The 21,478-nt window shown below is 66.9% G+C and overlaps 1 protein-coding gene across 1 annotated transcript in view; it reads right to left on the bottom strand.

Annotated features, from left to right (window-relative positions):
- PXDN (peroxidasin) overlaps nt 1-21,478 on the bottom strand; it is a 53,770-nt gene that overhangs the window by 20,457 nt on the left and 11,835 nt on the right. Inside the window, exons 2-9 of the mRNA XM_054570043.1 lie at nt 12,811-12,882; nt 12,334-12,405; nt 9,139-9,210; nt 6,553-6,624; nt 6,152-6,223; nt 4,316-4,485; nt 3,059-3,176; nt 1,102-1,271 (exon numbers count right to left, since the gene is read on the bottom strand). Of these exons, the coding sequence (XP_054426018.1) occupies nt 1,102-1,271; nt 3,059-3,176; nt 4,316-4,485; nt 6,152-6,223; nt 6,553-6,624; nt 9,139-9,210; nt 12,334-12,405; nt 12,811-12,882 (818 nt within the window). The remainder of the gene's footprint in view (nt 1-1,101; nt 1,272-3,058; nt 3,177-4,315; nt 4,486-6,151; nt 6,224-6,552; nt 6,625-9,138; nt 9,211-12,333; nt 12,406-12,810; nt 12,883-21,478) is intronic.

Here is a 21,478-nt window from a genome sequence, read left to right as displayed (position 1 = left end):
GGGAGGCCCTTCGTGCCAGGCTGGCGTGCCCAGCGTGGTCCCCTAAACAAGGCTGCTGTTCCTGGGGCGGGGGACTTCCCAGAGGGACGGCTAAGCACCCCCGTCTAGGAGCCAGGTGACCGGCCACCCTGATGGGGCCTGTTCTCGACGTTCCATCGCTGCCCCTTGCCCTGCGGCGCGGCCCCACGGTGCCGCCTCCCCTGCTGGCCGCCCCAGCCCCCGGCTCAGCTCAGGGGGCCGCGCCTGCGGGGCTGCTGGCGCCTGTCACCGTGACTTGCGGGAGCGGTCTGACGGGGCCCTGGCTCCGCGGCGCACGCTCCTCTGCTGTTGGGCACCCGGGAGCCGACCCACTGAGGACAGGCTGCGGTTGCTGGGACGCACCGCTCGGTGCCAACCGCAGGCCCGGTTTAAAGAGCCGAGAGCCTCCACAAAGGAGCCCCAGGAGCCACTTTCACAGCCGCCTGGGAACGGCCGGGAACAAGGGCCAGGAGGCCCCAGGCCCCGGAGGGGTTCACGGGGGCCGCGCAGGGCGGCAGGGCGGCCAGGGGCGCGATGGGTGCCCTCAGCAGAGGCGGCCGCTCAGACCCGCGCGGGCGCACCCCCCGCCCCGCCAGGCCGCATCCCGGGGAAGCTCTTGTGGGAAGGAGGTGACGGAGCCGGTCCGCAGCCCCGCAGGGCCCAGGCGGATGCGCGGCCAGGACAGCCTTTAAATCAGGCACCAGCGTTTGGGACGTGGGGGTTTTACATTAAAATCCAGATTGTGGCTTCCTCCTCGACAGCCAAACTCTTAGCGCAATGACGACCCCCGTACCCCGCCCAAGGGGAACAACGGCAGCTGCCCCCGCAGACCAGTGTGATGGGGGGGCCGAGGGGAGGGAGCGACGCCTCTCCAGGGGCTCATCCGCTGGGCGGTCCACCCCGAGGGTCCGTCCTGGACTGGGGGCCCGCGTGGACCAGCGCACAGGGCACGGTGCCCTGGGGCTCAGCCGCAAAGGCAGGGAGGCCTGCCCTGCTCTGGCCGCTCGGGGGTGGGGCGCTGGGGTGTCCGTGCCTGCGCCAGCCGGGGCGGGGGGAGCCCTCGCGGGCCTGCGCTCCACGTACCTGGAGACCCAAAGTACCTGAGGGTCACCTCCTGCGTCTTCACCTCCCCGGCCGCGTTCTTGGCCATGCACTGGTAGATGCCCTGGTCGGTCTCCTGCGTGTTCTGGATCATCAGTGTCCCGTCGTCCAGCAAGTTCAAGCGGGAGTCCGCCTTCATGCTCAGCTCGTTGCTGCGGGGCATCGCCGGGCGCACTCAGCGTCCCGAAGCACAGGGCGCGCCTCCCCCACGGCAGGCTCCGCGCCAGCCCCCGAGGGCGCCTGAGGGCGGGACCGGCCTCCCACGACTCCCTGTTCCCAGCAGCCCCTGACGGAGCTGGTGTTTCTGGGAAATGTGCCAACGCTGCTGCTTCTCTAATTGAGCCTATTGTCTGCTTATCACTCACATGTGAAATCTAGAAACGTTGAAAAGTTGTACTCGTTCCAAAGGAAAACAAAAGAAAACTGAAAAAAACCTTTTTTCACTTTTGCTTTGTTTCTGCCAAATGCATTCGAGATAACGGGGTGGACACATTAATGTACTAAAAGCATGAGATCCCGTGAACTGAGGGGGACAGCCACCGCCGTCCGGGAGCACGTCCCTGCGGTCACCGCCCAGAGGCCCAGGGCGCCCCCCACAGGCCGAGCCGAGCGGGCGGCCTGGCCCCTCCTCACACCCTCGCCTTCCTGCAGGAGTCCCCCGAGCGAGCGCCGTCCTTGTTCACCGCATGCTGAACGGGGGCAGCTGCCACGCAGGCCCTGTGGCAGGACTCTCGCTGGGGCGGCCCAGTGCCCTCCCACAAACCCCTGAGCCGGCCGCGAGGCCAGCTCTCAGGCAGGGCCGGCCCGCAGGGGAGGCAGGCGTGTGCGGGCGCCGCGCGGCGGCCACGCCAGGGGTCAGGCCCGGTGCGGCGACTTTCAGGGTCAGCACTGGTGTGTTCGTTTACAAACGCAGGCGTGACAGCGGAGCCAAGTTTACTTTCTCTGCCCGTTAAACCTGTGCTCCTACACCAGGGAGAGTTCCTGCGCTGCTCGTCCCCGGCTTCGTTTAACCTCACCCACCCCCTGGCCGGCCGGGAATGAGGCCCGAGGCCGCCGGACATGCCCCCCCGCACCCCACACCACCAGGGCCCCCAGCCAGACGCTGGCGGAGCCGCAGTGACGAGCCCGGGCCCAGAAGCGACCCCGCGTCCTCAGGGCCTGGAGCGCGGCTCCCCGCTCTGCACGCGCGGGCCCCCGTGGCGCCGCCTGTCCTTCCCGCAGACCCCGTCTGCTCAGGGACCGCCTTCCCCGGGGTCAGCCGGGTCAGCAGGGCGGAGCCCAGCCTGGGCCCTGAGTCCTTGCGGGGTCACCACACGGCATGGCCCGGGAGCTCGACGCGGACACGCGAGCCCAGGTCACAGCCGGGGGCCTGTCCCGAGTGGGAGCCACCAGTCCTCGTGCGGAGGGTCGTGGGAGGCGAGACGACGCGGCCCCACAAGGGGTTCCTTCCGAGGGCTGCGCACACCCAGCCCCCCAGCCCGCTCCTCCGCTCCACCCCCCGGTGCCTGCAGACCAAGGAAACACCTCAGCGTTGGGGGAGGAGCTCAGTACCAGCGTCCACTTGACAGAGGCTCCCAGGGTCTCCACCCCCAGCGGCCGGATCCCGATCTAGTGAGGGCTGGTCCCCCCGCTCCAGGGGCAAAGTCCGCAGTGACCTCAGCCCCCAGCCTCCGGCCAGGGAGAGTAGGCGGGTAGAGAGCCAGGTCTCCCAGCGCCTGACCCGGGGCAGCCTGGGGAGCGTGCGAGGGAGCGGCCGGCCAGGCTGACCCTTCGAGGGACAGACGCATGTCCCGGCCCCGCGGCCGAGTCCCCACAGGGACGATGCGCAGAAAGGGCCGGGGCGGGGTCTGCGGGCGGGGCGGGGGGCAGACAAGCTGTCCAGCGGGCAGGGACCCTGGGCTCCGTCTGCCAGTGGCACCCTGGCCAACACCCAACTTACTTGTTCCGCAGCCAGATGATCTCGGGCTTGGGGTTGCCCTCCGCCCTGCAGGTGAAGAACACGGTGTTCCCCGAGGTGACGTCAGCGTCCTGGGGCTCGGAGGTGATCCGGGGCCTCTCTGTGCCAGCAAGGAGATGGGGACCTCCTGGGTCTCATGCCGTGGAGGGAGCAAGGACCCCAACCAAACCCTCTCTGTCAAGGGCCAATCACAGGCTCCCGCTGCATCTGAGCCACCAATGTGCCCACAAAGCGGCAGGCGGGCCCCCCACGTCTCCCAGTGTCACAGGTCCCCAAAGGGTGCCGGCCACGGGGTGCCTGACCCCCACGCGGAGCACAAGCTCCACGTAGAGCTGTTCCCAGGGAAAAAAAGAGCAGAAAATGACACCTTCTCAGCCACAGCAGCCCTGCGGGCAGAAGGCCATGCCGGGCAGGCGGCGGCACAGGGATGGCACAGCCTGACGAGGCGGCGGCGGGATCGGTGGGGGTGCGTGTGAATCGCCACGGAGCCCGTCCCCTGCCCCTCAGGCTGCCGGCACCTGAGCCAGAGCTCTCCCCTCACCAGCCCGCCCTTGCTCCTTGGCCTTCGAGAGGCAGGAGGCCGGACCGGGGTCCAGCCCCTGTATTGGTTCTTAATTTTCACTGTTTGCCTTTATTACGTAAAAATAAGAATGATGTTTTGGAGGAAGAACTGAAAAATTAGCTCAGCATCAGACAGAGGGCAGACATGGAAAGACAAGGCGGAATTTTGGGGGGACTTAGGAGGAAGGTTCTGCCCTGCCGCTGAGTTTGGTTCTGTGCTTCCCCGTGGTTGTTCGGCGCAGCGTCCGCGCCCACAGCCAGCACGGGCGCCTTCAGGCGGGCAACCCCAGCCCCGCACCCACGGGGCCGCCTGCGCCAGCCCGGGGTCGTCCCACGCCGCCCCCCGCAACGGGGCGGCTCAGGAGCGAGGGCAGAGTCCTTTTGCTACTTGTTTTGTAGGAACCTCAAAATAAAACCCAAGTTTACGAACAGGTAGCTGGCTTTATTTTTAAATCCTCACCCGAGAACATATTTGTTTATTTTAGAGAGAGGAAGGGAGGCAGCCGAGCGCAACCTCGACTGGGGATCGAGCCTGCAGCCTCCTGGTGTGGGGGGGACGCGCCAGGCCCCCCAGGGCGGGGCGTCGCATGGGGGCTCCGCGTGCCCCTCTGGGACCTGACTTGGGGTCGGGCAGCGGCCGGGAGCACAGGGCGGCGCTCGACGCCGGCCCCCACTCACCGCAGTCCAGCTCCTCCGGGGTGATGGTGGCCACCGAGCGGCCCTGGATGCGGCGCGGGAACTCGCAGGTGGCGGCGGCCTGCGCGTGGCCGGAGCTGGCGTAGGTCTTCAGCAGGTCCGCCAGCCAGAGGATCTCACAGTCGCAGTGCAGCGCGTTGGAGTCCAGGCGCCTGCGGGGGTGGGGCCGCCGGCAGGGTCAGGCCCGAGCCCCACGCCCAGGCCCTGCTCCAGCTCACGGCCTGCCCCGCCCCCCGCCATCCCAGAACGGCCTGACTGCAGGCCACGTCCCGCGACGGGGTTCGCTTCCGAAGCCGCCCCGCCGACCGCACGCCTCGCGGGTGGGGCGGCTGCCCCGGGAGCTGCGTGTGAAGCGCGGCACCTCTGTCCCCGGCGGCGCGACCCCAGCGGGACCCCTCCGCCCGGGAAGACCTCTGCCTGGGCCCCGCAGGGCGCGGGTGAGGAGTCGCTGCCACGGGGTGGGGGCCGCAGCCGGGGGGGTGGGGCGCGTCGGCCGCCCCTCCTCTCAGAACAGGTGTGCCCAGCGGGCTCCTGGGGACCTGCCCGGCAGGGGCCGCCGCCCGCCCGGCCCAGAGCTGTGCCGCGGGGAGCGCGGGGCCGCACTGGCCCCCAAGGCCACGCTGCAGGCCCAGGGCCCCCAGGGGGCCAAGGCCTGGGACCCCTGCCACCTGCCTTTCCCCGGGACACAGCCCCCCGCGAGAACGGCCGTTACTCTGATGGCCACCCAGGGTCGAGCCCGTGGGGCTCAGTGCAGACAGGGCACCTCTGCAGCGCCACCTGCTGCGCCCTGGCCCGCGGGGCGGCTGTGGGAGCCGGGGCGCGGACGCCCCCGGGCGCACCCCTGGCTCCCTCCGACCGACGGCCCCTCTGGAAGCGGGGACTCTGCCTGCAGGACAGGCCACGGGGCAGAGCAGGGAGCCGGACGGTGTGGCCAGCAACGTGCCCCTGGGCAAGGGACCGGGGACAGGAGCCCACAAGTCCGCGCTCCCCTCTGGCGTTTGGGGTGAGGCCTCCAAGTCTAGGGCTTCACAGCTGAGCAAAGTGGGGAGCAAACAGCAGGAAGGAGGGTATCGGGGGCTGGGGGCAGGGACACGGCCGGCGATGCGTCTGGGACCCTGCGGGTGCCCCGCTGGCCCTGGATGCCCGTCCCTGCGGCCACCCCTTTGCTGCTCTCCTAGTCGCCTGGCAGACGTGCCACGGGCCCCGTATCTTCCCCCAAAAACGTGAGGTCTGGCCTGGCCGGCGATCTCTGTATCCCAAGGACAAGTTAATGGACAGGGACGGACGTCCGGGTCCGACACCGTCAGTCCCGTCCCCCGGACACACTCAGTGACCTCTGACCGGAGGAGGACGGCCTTCAAAGCCAACACGAGAAGACACACAAAATGCCACCTTGCCCCACCCGTACCAGAGGTGCTTGATTCTAGTGTAAGAAATGACTCGCTACGAGAAGAGTTATTTCAGACGCCGTGAAAACCAGGCCGACCTCGGCCGCGAAGCGTGTTTACAGAGACCCACAAGGCACAGAGCCGGGGGTGGGGCGGGGTGCTCCCTACAGACACACTCGTCTCCGCCCGTGAAAGGGGCGATGCGGACGCGGACTCGGGGTGAAGAACCTCAGATGGACTTAAAAAGCGTCTCATTCACCTACTAAAGAGAGTGCCCGGGCCGTCTCGCTCAGTCCAGCCTTCCCCAGGGCGACCCGCCCTCCGCCCGCGGGCTCCACCTCCCGTTCGGACCGGGACGCGCACCACGCGACGCCCCGGAGGAGGACCGGGCAGGGGCTGGGGGGACACAGCGCGAGGACCGCACACTCACAGTCTTTTCATGGATTCCAGGTGAGTGAACGTCCCTGGGACCAAATGTGTAATTCGGTTGTTGTGTAAAAACCTGTCGAGAGAGACAATACGAGAAACAACTTTAAAAACACACCTTAGACGCGTAGAAAAGATCACAAGCCGCGGAATAAATCTGCTTTTTAGAAAAACCACAGCGATTGCTCTAATTCAACACCTACGAATTTAAGGGCAAGAGTCCAGAAAAGACGCGAGCGTCTGCTCCGCTCTCTCCGGGCCCAGGCGGAGAGGGAGTCGAAGTCCCGCCCCGGGGCTCAGGGGTTTTAGCAGAGGAAGCCCCCGACCGCCCCAGCGACAGGGAGCCCGCGGCCCCGCCCCCGCGGGGAAGGGGAAGGTCACGGGCAGGAGCAGGAGGGGACTTACAGCCTCTCCAGCTTCGGCAAATGCCGGAAGGACTCGGGGTCCAGGGTTTCTATCTGGTTGAAGTGCAGGTACCTGGAGAAATGAAAAACAGAAGGAGGGAAACGACTGAAGTGATTTCAATCACATTCGACGGGTCTAGGTTTTCTGTGTAGTTTTTTTTCCAAAGTCATTTTGAAGTCACGCATCAGCAGGTAACGGGGTTTCCTGCGCTGTGAGGAAAACCACAAAGCAACGACAGAGCCGGTCAAGAACAGCGGGGAGCTGGGCCCGACGGCCGAGGGGGGAGGACCCCGGGCCACGCCCCGCGGGGCCCGGTCACAGGTGGGCGGCAGCCCAGCCCCACGGACCCGCTTGCCCAGCGTCTGGGCAACTTCTGGACAAGCAGCCGGCCCGGTCCCATCACAGCACATCCGCGGTGCGTCCCGTCTCCTCACACACGGAGGGACGGCGGCCTGGGGGCACCGGACCGTGGGATCGCGCGAAGGGCCGGCTGCGGCCGGAGCTCCCACGGAGCCGGCGCCCTCCACTCCCCGGGACGGCCCGCGCGCGTCCCCCTTGGCACTGAAGGCGTCCCCATGGTCCTGGACGCCACTTTTCTCACTTTGAAAATAGGTGGGTTTTTTCCCCCGAAGTAAAACCCTCTGAATCACCTGCTGGCGCCTCTGCCAAGGGCCCCTCCTGTCCGCACGGCAAAGGGGCCTCCGCCGCGCGCCCTCCGGCCGAGCGCACGTTCAAACGCCGGCCTCTGAGGGTCACGGGGACCGACAGCGGCGACAGCAGAGCGGCCGCAGGGCACAGGCCACAGGGCCTTCTCGGGGGTCGACCCCCGACATCAGAGACGCGCGCTTTCCCGCGTCCCTGCCGCTCACGGTCACCAGACGTCAGCCGCCCGCGTCCTGCCCGTACCCAGGCCTCCCCGGGCCAGCTCGCCAGCACAGCCCCACAGAAGAGCGACTCCGAGTCTCTGAGAAGGAGGGGGAGGGCAGCCACGCCCGGGGACCCGCAGGCCTCCAGGGCTCGGGCCCAGGTCCCCGCACGCCGCCCGCGGCCCCTCCCCCGGCCTCTGTGCCCGGGCGGCGCCCGGGGCGCCTGCGTCAGACCGGAACCTCCCGCGGCCACCGTGGGGCTGCTCCCGGGCCGGGGCAGCCGGGGGCACTGACACGTGGACAGACACGCTCGGCAGGGGTGCTCGGGGGACCCGGGGCCCGCCGGGCCGGGAGGACGCGGGTCCTGGGAGACGCTGACTGACGGCGGGTTGGGGACGGTGCCGCAGCCCCACCCCCACGGCCCCCACCCCGGCTGGGCAGGGAGAGGGCCGGCCCGCAGGGCGCGGGGTGCTGCTCAGGACGCGCCGAGAACCAGCACGGCCGGGGGGGACAGGCAGGCGGCCGGGGGCCGGCCACGCCCCCCACCGGGCGGGAGGCCACGGACCACAGGCAGGAAGGGAGCCCACAACCCTACCCCGCGCCTCCTGACCGTGAGCCCCGCCTCCCGGGCGCCGGCCGGGGCAGGGGCTCAGCGGGGCCCAGCGGCCCGGGGCCCACTCCCCTCCCCCGACCCCACCCCCCCCACTCCAGGGGCTCGACCTCCCCGTCAGCCCCTGACGTCCCTGCTTCCCCGAAGAGCCCGCCGGGCGCAAGCACGGGTTCCTTCCTCAACGCCCCCTCCGCCTGGGCGTCCCCAGGTGTCTCCGCGTCCCTGCGGTAACCGGGGCGGTCCCCTCCCTCTGAGCAGAGGCCGTTCGGCCCCTTGCAGACCACGTCCCAGCAGAGCCCAGGCTGTGCACGTCAGGAGAGCGGCTCTCACTCGGTGAACAAACGCTCCCCGGGAACTGCGAGCGCCGCGCGGTCACCGCTGGGCCCAGCCGGCTCTGCCCGGGGCGCCTGGGGCCCAGCCAGCCGCACGCAGCAGGGTGGACGCTGCGGCCGCAGGCAGCTGTCCCTGCCCTGGGGGGAACTGACAGCGCAAAGCCCGTCGCGCGGCTTTGGCTCAGTGACCGAAAGGTGACCGGCCAAGCAAACCAACCAGAAAAACTCCTTTCTCCAGGAATTCTACTTAAAAATAAACATGCTGACTTCACAGCAAAGCAGGAATTCCTCTGGGCCAAACAAACAGCACCCCACATGCACTAAACGGAAACACAGGACAAGCTTGTGTTCTCCAAGGTATCGCCCTTACACGTGAAGCCGCACCCTGGCCAGGGCAGACCCCGCACAGGAAACAGGACGAGGCCACCGCCGCCTCCTCCCTCCGCCCCCACCCTCGTCCCCAGAGGACCTGGGCCTGCCCAGATCGCTCTGCAGGTCCGCCTCTCCCTTCGCGGCACGGGGCCCCGCGACCTTGCCGTCTGGTGGCACCCGTGCAGGGCTAGGGCCTGGGGGACGGGGGGGCCGGGAATGTCTACGGCGGACGGACGGACGGACGGACGGACGGACTGGGGCAGGCAGGCAGACAGTCGCGGAGCCGCACGGGCCATGCACGCGCGCCCGACGCCCCCCACGCGCGCATGCGGCATGCGAACAGCCAGCGGTCCGCTCCCTGCGCGCGCGAGACCGGAGAAGCGGAGGGCGCGTGCGGGCCACTTACAGTTGCTCTAGGGAGGAAAGTCCCTGAAAGGCTTGCCTGTCAACCGCCTGGATCTCGTTCTTGTACAGATAGCTGCAACGAGAGACGGGGAGGTTAGAGCAGGCCGGGCGCGGCCCGGCTCACACGCCCCCGCCCGTCGGCGAGGGCGTCGCGGGCAGGTTGGGGTCGCCGGGCTGTGCGGGGGTCCCCCCGCCTGTGTCTTCCGAAAAGTCGCGGGCGACCGGCCTGTGAGTCACTGACAATTCGTTCCGTCACAACCCCAGAGAACACAAAACCACGTCCCCGCCAGTGGCTACCGCGCGTCGACCGGCAGGTCTGACGTGGCCGGACGTAGCCTGGGGGGTCGAGGCCGTGCAGACTGACCGTGCCGTGAACCAGCGCCCTGCCCGGGGCCCCACCCCCGCGCGACGGCGGACACCTGCGCCAGGGGCCGCGGAGGCAGCTCCCGGCTGTCGGGGGTCCGTGGGCCAAGGACACTGTCTGTGTTTTCCAACCGGTGAACACTGAACTCTGCGACGCTCTGGTGGCGCCCGGCCACGCCCCCTCGTGTGCATGGCCTGGCCCCTCAGCAAGAGCGTGGGACCCCTGAAGGCCAACCGCGGGGTGGGGCGGAGGGGGGGGCTGCCTGACCGAGCAGGGCCTGCTCTCAGCAGGGTCCTCACAGGTCTGTGACGGGACCTCGGGGACCTCGGGGAACCAGGCGTCTCGGGGAGGGGGAGGGGTGGAGCAAACCGGCCCCTCCCGCACCCCGGCCTCAGCTGGAGCTTCTCATCCCGGCAGGGACTGGGACCCCCGCCTGTTCCAGCTAATGAACAACACTGCGCCCCACGCCTCTGACGCTGCACCCGTCCCTCCCGAGGGACGACGCCTCGCCGCCTTGGAACTGACAACGTCGCTGTGGGGCCCCGGCTCTGCTGCCCCCGCTGCCCGCTCCCCCCACCCACCGTGTGCGAATTCGCCGAGCGGACCTCCCAACAGACCACAGCCTCAACGCAGGCCAGCCGGACGTCCCTGCCGAGCGACTGTCCGGTGCCGCAGCAAAGGCCCAGCGGCCCTGCGGCTCCCTGGCCCAGGCGTGGGGCCGGTCCTGGGGCCACAGACTGGCCGTGCCGTCTGCAGCGCGGGAGTGGCCCCCGCCTCGGGTTCTCCACGCCACACGGAGGGGACACAGTACCTTACAGAACCCCGGCAGTTGAATAAGCGCCCGCGGGGCTCAGGGCGCCGTGGGTGTGGCGGCCCCGGCCCGGGGGCGGGCCCCAGTCACCGCCCTGGCGGAGGCGCTTCGTGCGGTCGCTTCAGAACAGGGCGGGCCACCACCAGGGCCGACAGCCGCGCTCAGAAACGTGAGGGCGAAGGGCCCTTGGAAAAAGCGCTTAAAACAGCCAGGCCAAGCTAATCGGGGTGCCCGCAGGTCAGTAAAGGCACCGGAACATAATCCGTTCTCTTAAGAACGGGGGATTGATCACCTTCTCATAGTAAATGACAAACAACGCCCCACAGTCTCCGGAGTGAGCTGCATCGTCAGGGAGACAGGCTCCCCGCCGAGGACAGGGGACACGCAGCTGCGAGAAACACGCCCGGGCTCGGACGCGCGGGAGTGACCGGCACGTTTCGGGAGACGTTTAGACATTGCGATGAGGCTGGCACACGGCCCCTCAGGCAGGGCTTGGCGAGGGCTGAGGGGCCTGGGGGCAGAGGGGACAGGGCGGCGAGGCCCGTCCCTGTTCTCCGTCGCCGCCCGTCCCTGTTCTCCGGACGCGGCCGCCCTGTCCTGCGCACCGCTCTGTCCGCCCCCGCACCGGCCGCAGGCGCCTCTCCGGAGGGTGTGGGTGGAAGGCAGAGGGAGGGGGCTCGGCGAGTGGGTCAGTGGCCGGGCTTTAACACGCGTCACTGCAGAAAGGCCACCTTCAGAGAAAGACGCAGCGCCCCAAACTCCTCGACACTAAACATATTCGCAAAGTAAATGGTACGTTGTTCTTAAGTGACTCAAACCAAACCGGATGTGAAACGGAAACCAGCTGACCGCACACACGGGAACCCTGGCAGGCAGCGCATGAATCTGCCTCCCGAGCACCCAGGCTCTCTTCTGCATTTGCCCAGAAGTTCCAATTTAAAAAAAAGTAACAAAGCAAACAAACAAATACAAACTAAAAAAAATAAAGTGGAGGCCTGCCCCTCATTTCAAAACTGGAGCATAAGACAGTGATGTTCACACAGAATTACAGGTTAGCAGACTATGTCTGCACGTGACACTTTCCATTACCTTCATGGAGAAAATGCATTTTAATAAATGGAGTTAAAGGTAGCTCTGTAGTTAAGAGCCACTGATGTCTAAAATCAAGCTGATTCTAAAAAAATACACCAACACTGGCAAAATGGCGTTCAAAAATCGACATAACTTAAAGATGTTCAGGTTCACAGATGCCATAAATTTCTTAAAAAAAAAAGAAGAAGAAAAAAACCCCACAGACATAAATCCCTCACTAAAATGGCTTCAGAAAGGTTTCTACGCCCTGCGGGCAGGAATCGCTCCGCCCGGGGCGCACGGCACCCCCACCGGCCCAGCCCCGGGGGGCGCCCGCTTGCCCACTCGCCCCGGCTCTTCCCCGCGGCTCCCCGGTGAACATGGCCCTGTGAGGCCATTTCCCAAACTGCAAAACTCGCTTCTACGAGCAGATGTTTTCAATGCTAATACATTAATGACTCACAATCGGGTTTCAAAAGTGAAACAAAATTCAGCCACAGAACAACAGGAAGAGGCGAAGCGCCGGGGGCCGGCGGGACCGCAGCTGCTGAGCAAGGTGCCCGGGGCTCGGTCAGGGCAGCGGAGGGTCCAGCTGGAAGGGCCGCTGCGACCGGGAGCCTGTGTTTTACAAAACACGCCGCTGTTCCCATGCCGCTCCCGGGGGGCGGGGGTGGGGGGAGCTCTCATTACATCCAGAACGGTTTTCTTCAGAGGCTGCGGCTTTAATTTTATTCAACCGATTCTACTTGAAGGCTTTTTGTAGGTAAACTTGGGGCAACTGGGGTTACAACCCCCGCCAAAATTCCACTCACCTTCTGAAAATGAAACCTCTTAAAAGGGGTGTTTTTACAATAATTCACACACAGGACAGAACTGAGCTCTGGGACTCAGCGGCGCAGGCCTAATGAACGCCGGGAGCTTCGGGGCCAAGGGCCGACGGGCCAACTTACAGATACTTCAAGTTCTCCAAGTCTTCGAACGCTCTGCTCGGGATGCTCCTGATCTGGTTGTTGTTGAGGAGCCTGTGCAAGAAGGTCTGCGTGAGAATTCCAAGCAGAGCCGCCCTTCGGAGCTGCCGCGAAAACAGGCCTACGGCCTTGAAAACGTCACAAAGTGACGCAGCGCCAGACCTTCACGTGGACGGTGCTCGATGCTAAATTAGCACAAAAAGTGGCGCTTTCGGTGCTTCGTCTTTGCGATTCCAGGTTCTCTTAAAAAGCGAGCGTCCGCGCCCCCCAGACTGTTCCACTGTCTGCACAGGCGGGCAGCGCCCCCCCCCCACCCCCCCCCCGCCCAGCGCGCCCCTGCCTCCCGCCGTCCCCTGCGCCCTGCACGCCCCGGGGCCGCGGACAAAGGCCGCGCGTCGAGTCGACGGCGGTCCCGGGTGTGGGCGTGTCCCCCGGCCGCCGCGGGACGTGGGGACTTACAGCGTGTTCAGGTTTCTCAGCTTCCGGAACGCTCCCGGCTGGATCTCCCGGATCCTGTTAAAGCGAAGGTCCCTGCGAGGAAACGAGAAACGGAGTAAGGCAGCCGCCGGTGCGCCTCACCCACCCGTGCGCCCATGGCTTCGCAGCGGCCAGGACGCATCCAAGAAACAGGGTCAACAGCCCGTCTTGGGCGACGCGCCCCCGGGGGAGGCCGCTCGGTCGGGGACCCTGAGCCCAGCCACAGGGCGACAACATCCCGTCACGGAAGTTTGTTGAAGCAACTGTTCTGGGGCAACAACAGCTACGCTACCTGTGCCCCGACCTTCTGCCGACCCCCTGGACAACCTCAAGGCAAAGCCGCACAACGAGGAACACCGGCCGCGCCGGCACGTGCTCTTGGCGGTGTTGCGCGGCCGGCGCTGCACTCGATCGAGGGTGGCGTCGCCCAGAGCGGCGCGAGCCCGCACCGTGCCGGTCAGAAAGGTGACGCCTGCGGCGCGTTCTCAGTGAGGACGCCCAGGCTGAGCGCCTCAGCCCCACACTCCGCTGGCGGCCGGAGGGGGCGCGGGGTACGGCTGGCTCGCGATCTCTGCCCGTGTCCGGCCGGGCCTTTCAGGGAGGGTTGGACGTACACCAGCAGACCAGCTGCTGATTTTTCGGGGACAGAGGAAACACCTGAACCGCCCAGGACAGACCAGAGCTCAAGGTGCGCGGACAGCGGCTGAGCTGCTGGCTGGCCCGCAGGGCCCGTCCACCAGCGAGGGGCTCGGACCCGGGGCCCACGAGCTCAGGACGAGGCCCCGCAGAGATGTCTGCCTTCATCCCCCTCCAGCTGGAGTTACAATCAAAATACTTAGCAAGATTGAAAGGTTCTAGAAACAAACAGAAAGACCACTTTCTCTGTCAAAGTCTTAGAGAAATTAAAATTCCTTACTCGTACATCCAACCCCTGCTAACATGGCCCAGTGGGAGTTGTCACAGGCTCAGCTGCGTCCCCCCAAAATTCTCACGTCGAGGTCCTAACCCCAGGGCCTCTGCATGTGGCCTTATTTGGAGACAGAGTCCTCACAGAGCTGATCAAGTCAGAATGAGGTCACCAGGTTGGGCGCTCATCCAGCAGGGCGTCCTGAGCAGAAGGGGAATTCGGACGCGGCACAAGCCCAACATCCGTGGGAAGACAGGCTCCTTCCCCAACAGGCTGAGGAGGCCAAGGTCGGCGCAGGCCAGGGAGGCTGGGGGAGACGGACCAGCGTCTTCCTCGCGGCCTCGGAAGGGCCCCGCCTGCCGACACCGTGGCCTCGGACTTCCAGCCCCCGGCCCCGAGAGAGGCCACCCAGTGCAGCGCAGGCCGCCGTCCGGGAGGCTGACGCAGGGACGTGGGCAGCGCTCGGTCCTGGCCACGGAGAGGCATCTCTCTTACAACATTTACTGGGTTGGTTTCATGTTCTTAATGTTTTCAGGAATGTGGTTCTTTGGAGCCAGTTTAGTAATCGTGCGTGATTTATATACTTGGTTCTGGTCTATGATGAGATAAGAGGCTTCTCTGAACTGTGTGTCGGAGTCATGGGACCCCCCGCCCCGTGTCTGGCTCCGCAGGCCCCAGCGAAGCGTGTCTGCGGCCCTCGGGGTGCGGCGGCCGCCCGCCCGCCCGGCACCCTCGCCGTCCAACCTGGGGGTCCCCCCTCGCCCAGTGCGTGCCTGTGAGGAACACCTCCCCTGCATTCACGTGGATGCTTTTAAACAAATGGGGATTTAATTACGTCAGACTGAGACCCCGGAAGTGGCTCGGCGTGGGGAGGCGCAGACCGGCCTGCACCCAGTGTGACGCTCGGTCGGCTGCTCACGAGGAAAGAACAGCTGAGCCTTCGGCACGAACCCAGAGCCTCCCATGAGCGAGGCGGCCCTGGGGGTTCACGGGGCGAGCGGGGAGCCCCGGGCCGCCACGGGGACGGCCTCCTGGGACGCTGGCCGCGCTGCAGCGCGCGACAGAAACGGACCCGACGTGGCGGGTCACGAACCGAGCTTCCTTGGCCGTAAAACAAACCCAGCACGTGTAAAAGAATTTGAGTCACGCACAGCGCGTCCTCCAGCCCCGGCAGAATCTAGCTGGGAGTCAGAGAACACGTCCGGCCCGGTGGCCGTGCGGCTCCGCCGTGGAGGCCCGTGGGCGCGGCCGCAGCGGGCGGGGCGCTGGGCCCACAGGCTGGGAAACAGCCGCCGTCGCAAACCTGTGGCGGAGGTGCCCCTCAAACTCAAAACAAAAGGTGAAACGTTGGAGCCGTTTAGAGCAGTAAAACAACACCGAGGGAGCCAGGCGCAGCGGGAGGGGTGGCACCCGCCAGCGCGGGACCTCGGACGCGGCGATGCAGGCGGCAGGGGCAGGGACAGGCACGCAGCGGGGGTCGGCTGCAGCGGGCCGGCCTGGCCTAGAGGCTTCCTGGCCCTCCCGGCGGGGACGCTGGGGCCTGGCCTGACACCTGGACACTGGCATCCCGGCCTCCGGGATTAAGTACCTTCTGCTGAATCTCTGCTGTTTTAAGCCAAAAAAAGGGCCGGCGGGCGACCGTGATCAGCCACAGCTGCCGGCACCTCCTCCCCACAAAAGCCCGAACAACAGCGGGGAGCGCGTCAGGAACCCCAATGACATTGTGGGCCAGGAACCCAGTGGGGAGGCTGGGAAACCGGGAGCCGGGGGGACGGGACGGGACGGAGGACGGGCTTGGCACCTGAAAATAACCCCAAGTGGCAGCAGGCAAGGCTGCAAACCAGCCCCCTGACATCTTCGCCAAAGCCCCCCCCAGCCTGAGCTCAGGCAGCGACCAGGGGGCGGGGGGGCGGCCCGGACCCCGTGCCCAAGGGCGGCCCGTCCCGGGGCAGCCGCGCGGCTGTGAGGATGCTCAGCAGACCCCGATGACCTCGCATGAAAGGTGGAAATGACTCTCAGTGACAAACGTGCACACTGATCACGCGCTGAAATATGAGTATTCTTAATACACAGGGGCTGAACGAAGTCCTAATAAAATCAACCTGTTTATAATTTTTTAAAAAGACTTCATTTATTTTTAGAGAGGGGACGGGAGGAGGAGAAACACCCAGGTGTGGGGGCCTCTCACACGCCCCACCGGGCCCTGGCCCACACCCCAGGCCTGGGCCCCGACGGGGAATGGAACCCGCGACCCTTCAGGCCGCAGGCCGGCGCCCAGTCCCCTGAGCCGCGCCGGCCGGGCCCTGTTCATCACTTGTTGGTGAAGCTACTGGGAGCGGAAGACCCTGCCTGCAGGTCACGCGCTGTTTCTCGGGGCAGCAGGGCCCAGGCCGCGGGGCTGCTTCAGTCAGACCGGCCTCCCCGCCCCATGCAGCCCCAAGGGGGGGCAGGGGAACAGAGGGCCCCTCTGTCAAAAGAAGGATCTTAGCAGAGCAATTAAAATGACAAAAAAGAACGGAACTGGGACCCTAGAACCGAACAACAGAGAAGCTGACATGAAAAACTCCGTGCGTGGCCCCCATGGGGCTCCGGCAGCGGAGGAGGGGTGGGAGCGCATGACCCAGCCCGGGACCAGGGAGAGGTTCCCCCCTCGGCGTTTACCGACGCCCCGGGCCGGTCGTCCTCGCAGCAACGGGGGAGCGGAGAGCGAGGGGCCGGGGACCCCCGCCTGCAGAGACAGCCGGGGGCATGAGACGCCACCGACAGGGAGCCAGCGTCATCCCAAACCCGAGCCCCACGTTCCGAGTCACGACCGCAAAGTGCGGGGCTGCTCTTCCCCTGCACGAGTTCCTGCCCTGCAGGAAGCGTCTCAGTGACGATTCTCTTAAGCACCGTTTTCCGTGGGGTCCCCTGATCAGTCGCCGCAGCGCCACCTGGGAACTGGCTGGACAGGCAGAACCTGGGCCCCACCCCACCTCCGCAGAATCGGAAACTGGGGGCAGGGTAAACGGTCTTTGTTTTTACAGTCTGCAGGGGAAGGGAGGTCACCACCACCGCTCTTCAGTGAGGCTGGGAGGCGGCCGCGGGTGCACGTGTGACACGCTGCGCGTCTGTCCGCGTGGCTGTGAGGGTGGTGCCTGCGAGCGTCCGCTCCGCAGCCCGTTGGCTTCCCGACGCTCACGCTGCTGCAAACGCGGGGCACTCTCCGTTTAAAACCGCAGGCGCGGTTCGCTGCCCTGCGCCTGGCGGAACACGCGTGGAGGGTCGCAGCTGCCGCCTCCCACGGCGGCGGGTGTGGCTCGCACACCACATGACAGAATTTCTACTTTCACATCCAACAGCTGCGTCCCCAGACGGCACGGGCAGGGAGGACCACTGTCCCGAGCTCACGAGGGTCGGCCCCGGGCCCATCGGCGCCCCCCGCGGGCCCTCCCCAGGAGACGCGGGGCTCCGGGACGGGGGGCGCTTCATCGACACCTGCCCTCGAGCCTCCAGCAGCGGCCGCTCCGGGGCTGCTTCGCCCATAGACGTGGACGTGGGGACCTGCCCCGTGAAGGGGCACAAGGAGGACTGGAGGGCGAGTCGAGGGAGCTCCAGGCAAGTCCTCAGGGCCGTAGCACCCGCACGAGCGCCGAGAGCCACCGCGGCGCTGGCCTCCCGCGGAGCCAGGAGCGAGCAGGGCCCCAGGGCCCCGGGCAGCGCACCCCTGTTCTGCGCCAGCCGGGGGGGCCCCACCCTCCCCACAGGCAGGGGCCCGGCCCAGGGAACGTCAAGGGCGGCAGAGGCACTCGGGGTTCACAGCAACCGAAGGTGGGATCCCCACGACTGCAAGCTCGCTCCCCCGGCCAGTCGGCGGGTTGCGAGGGGCCGTCGCCGAGTGCGCTGCGTGCCGCCGAGGGGCGCTGGCCCGGCCGTGTCCCCTTGGAGAGGCGCGCCCTCAGGGCTTCTGGAAATGACCACGTCAGGGTAGGACCGTGTGGGCGCCGTGGACCGCTGCCGCTCTGCCTGCCGAGGGGGTGACCGCGGTAACAGGGCACGGGGAGGGCAGGGCTGCGGGCGGGGACGCGCCCGGGCACCCGGTGGAGCGGCTGGTTTGCGGGGGCGGGGGCGGAGGAGGTCCCCTGCGCGTGGCCAACAAGGGAGGATTCAGGGCCTAGCAGGACCGAGAGGAGCGGAGGGAGCGGACGGGGCAGCGGGCGGCAGCTCCCAAGGTGCTTCTACCCCCGCCCCCCCCGCTGCAGGGTCCCTGGAGGCATCCCCAGCCACTGTTTGGGGGGGCAGGGACGGAGGGAGGGAGCCCGCGGCTGCCGCTGGGCGCACGCGGCCTGGACGGGCCCCCACCTGTGAGTCACACTCAGCGACTCAGGCTCAACAAGGGAATCCGGTCGGTTTACATTTTCTATCCCAAGGCCTGGCAGGTGCTAAACGTGTAAGGCAGGGGCGGTGGGGGCGACCGCTTTGTCTTAACGTTTCCATTACTGCAAAATCTCAATAGAACGAAACCTACACAAACCCTAAAAAGCCTGGGCAGCGTCGCGGGGTGGGGGATGAAGTGTTCACGTCCAGGTTTCCATCCGGTATCAACACCGTGATTCCTTACGGACCTCAGAGCAGCCTCAGTTTGGAGGAAAGTGCACGCTGGGGTCCGGGCCCCGCCCGCCCCCGCCCGGGCCTTGGCCTCTGTCCCCTTGCTGAACAGTGTGACGTCCAGGCCGCAGATGGCGTCCACCTCGATCCTACACCGTCAGGGCGACGGTTGCCGAGCTCCTCTCGGTAAGTCGTCATTGCGCTGCCTTTCAAAGGAAGACCATCTTCACTTTCTCTGATTTGCTAAAGTGATGCATTTTAATTCACATTTACATTTTAAAAAATGAAGAATGATTTGTTAACAGACACAAAATCACACAGTACACACCCTGTTTGGTTTGAGAACAGAAAGTACTTCACCGGCCGGCGGAAGCTCAGCCTTATCAGAGCGGCGGGGCCGGCAGCTCCGAGGGGGCAGCTGGCGCCCCAGCCGGTCTGCACCCAGGTCCCCGGCCGGCCGAGCCGGCGTCACCGCAAACCTGCCTCCGCAGACGGCACGGTCCAGAGGCCCGCTGTCCCCACGGCCGCTGCGTCTTACCAGCCCTTTACAGCCAGGGTTTGCGCAGGGTTTGGACGCGTCCATGTCGCATAAAAATTTGCAGCCACGTGACACATGCCGCGAGGCCCGCGGCCGCCTCGCCCCATCTTGACGTCCCTCCTCCACTCGGGCTCCAGGTGAACATCCCTGGGGGCGAAGCTGCGACCCGCTGCCCCGTGGGGGCGGACGACGAGCACCCGCGCAGCCTGGCCTCCCCAGGGCTCGCGCCCCTGCCGCAGAGGGGCCGCCTGCAGAAGTGCCTCACTGGTTTTAACGGCGAGACTTTGAGAGCAGGCGCGACACCCCCCCGAGCACGAGCGTCCTGGACCGGCCACCAGCGCCAGGCCCACCACGCACGCGCCCGCTCCGCTCAGTCCCGACCACGGGGTGGACACCCGGGACTCGCGACCGCAGCCGAGTGCGAAAACAGCGTCCAAAACCGGGCCTTACGGTTCTTCGTTGACATGAGGCCGCAATAGTGATTTACATTTTCATAAGTGCTGCCTTTTGGCGGCTGAAAGAACATCCGGGACTTGCGTTCCGTGCCACCAAGGGCGCCGACCCGGCTCGGGACATGCGCACAGGGCCCGGCAGGCGTCCACGAAGGCACCTTCTGAAGCCACCGTGCCTGGCACACAGCCCTCACGGCCAGCAGCGGGCAGCGCCGGCCGCTCACGGGCCCAACACACGCTAACGGAGCAGCCCGTGCGGGTCGCGGAAGGCCGGCCCACACGCCGGGCGGCACGGAGCCGCCGAGACGGGACGGCGTGGGGACACTGAGCCGCAGGAGGGCTGGGGGCTGGGACCCGGGCGCGCGGGGAGCCACCACAGGGATCACCTTTAATTAGCGTTTCCCTCCAACTCTGGTATGTACACAGCTGTTCTTTAAAAATATAATTTAATTCAATTCAATAGCACTGAGTGGATTTAAAAAAACCGAGGCCATGGCTAGAAATCACAGAATTTTTACACACGACAGTACATTTATTCTTATTTCAGGTTCCGCTCTCGCTTCTTCCCTTCCCAAAGCATGGGGGGCAGCGTGGAAACCACACAGACAGCAACAGGTGAAAGAGTCGCGGAATTCGGGGGAAAGGAGAGCGAGGACAAGGTCAGCGCGGGCGCCGGGCGCAGGGCGGGCAGCGGCGTGGAGAGGGCCCGGCCAGGCCGACACGCTCGTCAGCTCCCGGGCTCCCCGGCCTGGGGGCCCGTGGGCCGCCCCGCCCTCCCGGGCCAGCAGCACCGCAGTGCGGAGCCGGGCGGCGGTGGGGGGGGGGCGCAGGCCCACCCTGGGGACCCGGCCCCCCCCCCCTGCGCCCCGGGGCGGGTCTGCGTCCAGGGTTTGCCGACCCTCAGGTGCGTGTTGCCCACGCGTGTAACAGGCACAGATGCCTTCCCCCCCGAGTTACCACCGTGAAAACAAACACTGGTCAGCAAAGGCGGCGTGGACGGCGAGAAGTCGGCGGGGCCCGGCCGGGGCCCGGCGCAGAGACGGGGTGTTTCTGGCCAGGGTCGAGCACGGCACCCCCACGCCACACCGGGTCACGGGCAACAGCCGCCGGGGCCCCGGGCGTCTGCCCACAGAGCTCGGGGACGCGGGACAGGGCGGCTGCGAGAGGGCCTGGGCCCTGCCCCCGATCGCCCCCGCCGCCCGGACCCGGACCCGGGCCCTCCTCACGTGGCACCAGGCGGCCCAGGGCTGCCCGCGCGCAGCCGCCGCGGCGTCCGGCTTCTCCCGCCGTCCGTCCGGTGAGGGGCTGTCGCCAGCCTCCCCCCCCGCACCCCGCTGCTGCCCGACCGACACGGTGCAGACAGCGTGGGAGAAGCGCTCCTGGGCGTCACCGCCACCAGGCCGCACAAAGCTCCTTTCCCGCCTCGGTGACAGAGTGGCCCTCGAGCGCCGCGTCCTGGGGGGACGCCCGCGGGGCCAGGGACATGCAGGGCCGGGCTCCCCACGGGGCGGGGGGTGCCCAGAGACAGGCGGGCCCTGCCGAGCGCCTCGCTCCGGGCCTCCTGCGGGAGCGGTGACCGGACAGGCTCTCCAGACCTGAGGCCAGGGCCAGGCCCAAATCCGGTTCCCTGTGACCCCAGGACCCAACGGGGGCCCCTCTGGGTCGCATGCGCCGTGACCCTGAATCGCTCACCCTGAACCGGAGGCCCCGAAGAAAGGCCGCGGGGACCGAGAGGTCGCATGCGCTCCGCCTACAGCTACCCCAGCGTTCTGTGGCGTCTCCCCTCCCGGAGTGAGGTGCCGGGACCGGGACCCCGCTGCCCCTCCGAGCCGAGCGGGGTCCCCGTCTGCAGCTCCTTCGAGAACCGACGACACCCCTTCCAGCACCACCCCCAGCGTCCGGGCAGCGGCCACCCTGCGGCGGGTACAGCCGGCCGTCCCCACGGGGCCCTGCAGCCACACGATCTCCCTGGCAACCACTGGCTCTACAGCCAGCGCGGGGTCAGTGCGGGGTCAGCGGCCTGCTGGGCTCCCGTGACACTCAGCTCGTGGCGCCGGAGTGTGCGACGCAAAGCCTCCTGCCACCAGGAGGGACGGCCCTTCTCCCGAGTTTCGCGCCATTTGAAGATGTCTAGCTCGGGGCCAGACGGAGGCAGGAGCGGCCACC

The sequence above is a fragment of the Pteronotus mesoamericanus genome, unplaced genomic scaffold, assembly GCF_021234165.1.
Source record: "Pteronotus mesoamericanus isolate MK-2021 breed Mesoamerican mustached bat unplaced genomic scaffold, CSHL_Meso_final contig_101, whole genome shotgun sequence".
NCBI classification, from domain to species: domain Eukaryota; kingdom Metazoa; phylum Chordata; class Mammalia; order Chiroptera; family Mormoopidae; genus Pteronotus; species Pteronotus mesoamericanus.
The sequence above is the reverse complement of the archived record's forward strand: the minus strand, read 5'-3'. Positions and strand labels throughout refer to the sequence as shown.